This window comes from Penaeus monodon, chromosome 23 (genome assembly GCF_015228065.2).
Source record: "Penaeus monodon isolate SGIC_2016 chromosome 23, NSTDA_Pmon_1, whole genome shotgun sequence".
Lineage (NCBI taxonomy): Eukaryota > Metazoa > Arthropoda > Malacostraca > Decapoda > Penaeidae > Penaeus > Penaeus monodon.
This window is the reverse complement of record NC_051408.1, coordinates 34,668,045-34,668,811: the sequence shown is the minus strand read 5'-3', so window position 1 is coordinate 34,668,811 and position 767 is coordinate 34,668,045. Positions and strand designations below refer to the sequence as shown.

Here is a 767-nt window from a genome sequence, read left to right as displayed (position 1 = left end):
TGTCACTGGGTGACGGTAGTTACGCGAGAGGACGGGCCTGGGGAAGGGCCTCACCTGTCTCTGCTGTGTAGTCCTCGGGCGCGGGGAGCGTGAGGTCGGGCGTGGCAATGCCCGAAGACGAGGGCGGGCGGGAGGACGTGGGAGAGGAGGTGGCCGTGAGGTCGAGGTCACTGGAGTGCAGGTCACTTGTCGCCAGGGACACCTGTGAGGACGAGGGCGGCCTGGAGGAGGGCGCCGACGAGTAGGCCGAGGAGCCGGCGATGTCTGGGTCGCTGGTGGTGAGGTCGCTGGGCGCCAGCGACACCTGAGAGGCCGCGGCGCTCAAGGGGGGGCTGGCGGGGGACTTGACGCCCCCGGAGCTCTGTCGTGATAGCATGCCCTCATCCCCCACGCCCGCGCCCACGATGGCTTCGCCGCTCTCGCCTCGCATCACAACCTGCAACAGGCAAGGGGCGTTGTACGAATACATCGAGAAAACATTACATTTGCGAAAATTAATTCTTGTCAATTCCCTACTGCATCACGCGGTGTCAGGATACATAAAATGTATATTGCTATAAAAATGCTTCTGATGAAAAATACAATGCAAATCTAAGTTTACACTTATATGAAAATCATTACAATGCCTATTGCATTGAATATAACCCAATGCAGATATTCTTTTAGATATGCGCATAAAATAATTCTCACAGTAGCTGATATAAAACAGCTTAAACCATGAAAGAAATGGAGGCCCACCCTACGGCACACGCATGCTAACGCAACAT

General features: G+C 55.1%; 1 protein-coding gene across 1 annotated transcript in view; it reads right to left on the bottom strand.

Moving 5' to 3' along the window:
- LOC119587952 overlaps positions 1 to 767 on the bottom strand; it is a gene marked incomplete in the record, with an annotated part of 31,111 nt that overhangs the window by 8,672 nt on the left and 21,672 nt on the right. The window contains 1 exon segment of the mRNA XM_037936664.1: positions 55 to 436. Within this exon segment, the coding sequence (XP_037792592.1) occupies positions 55 to 436 (382 nt within the window).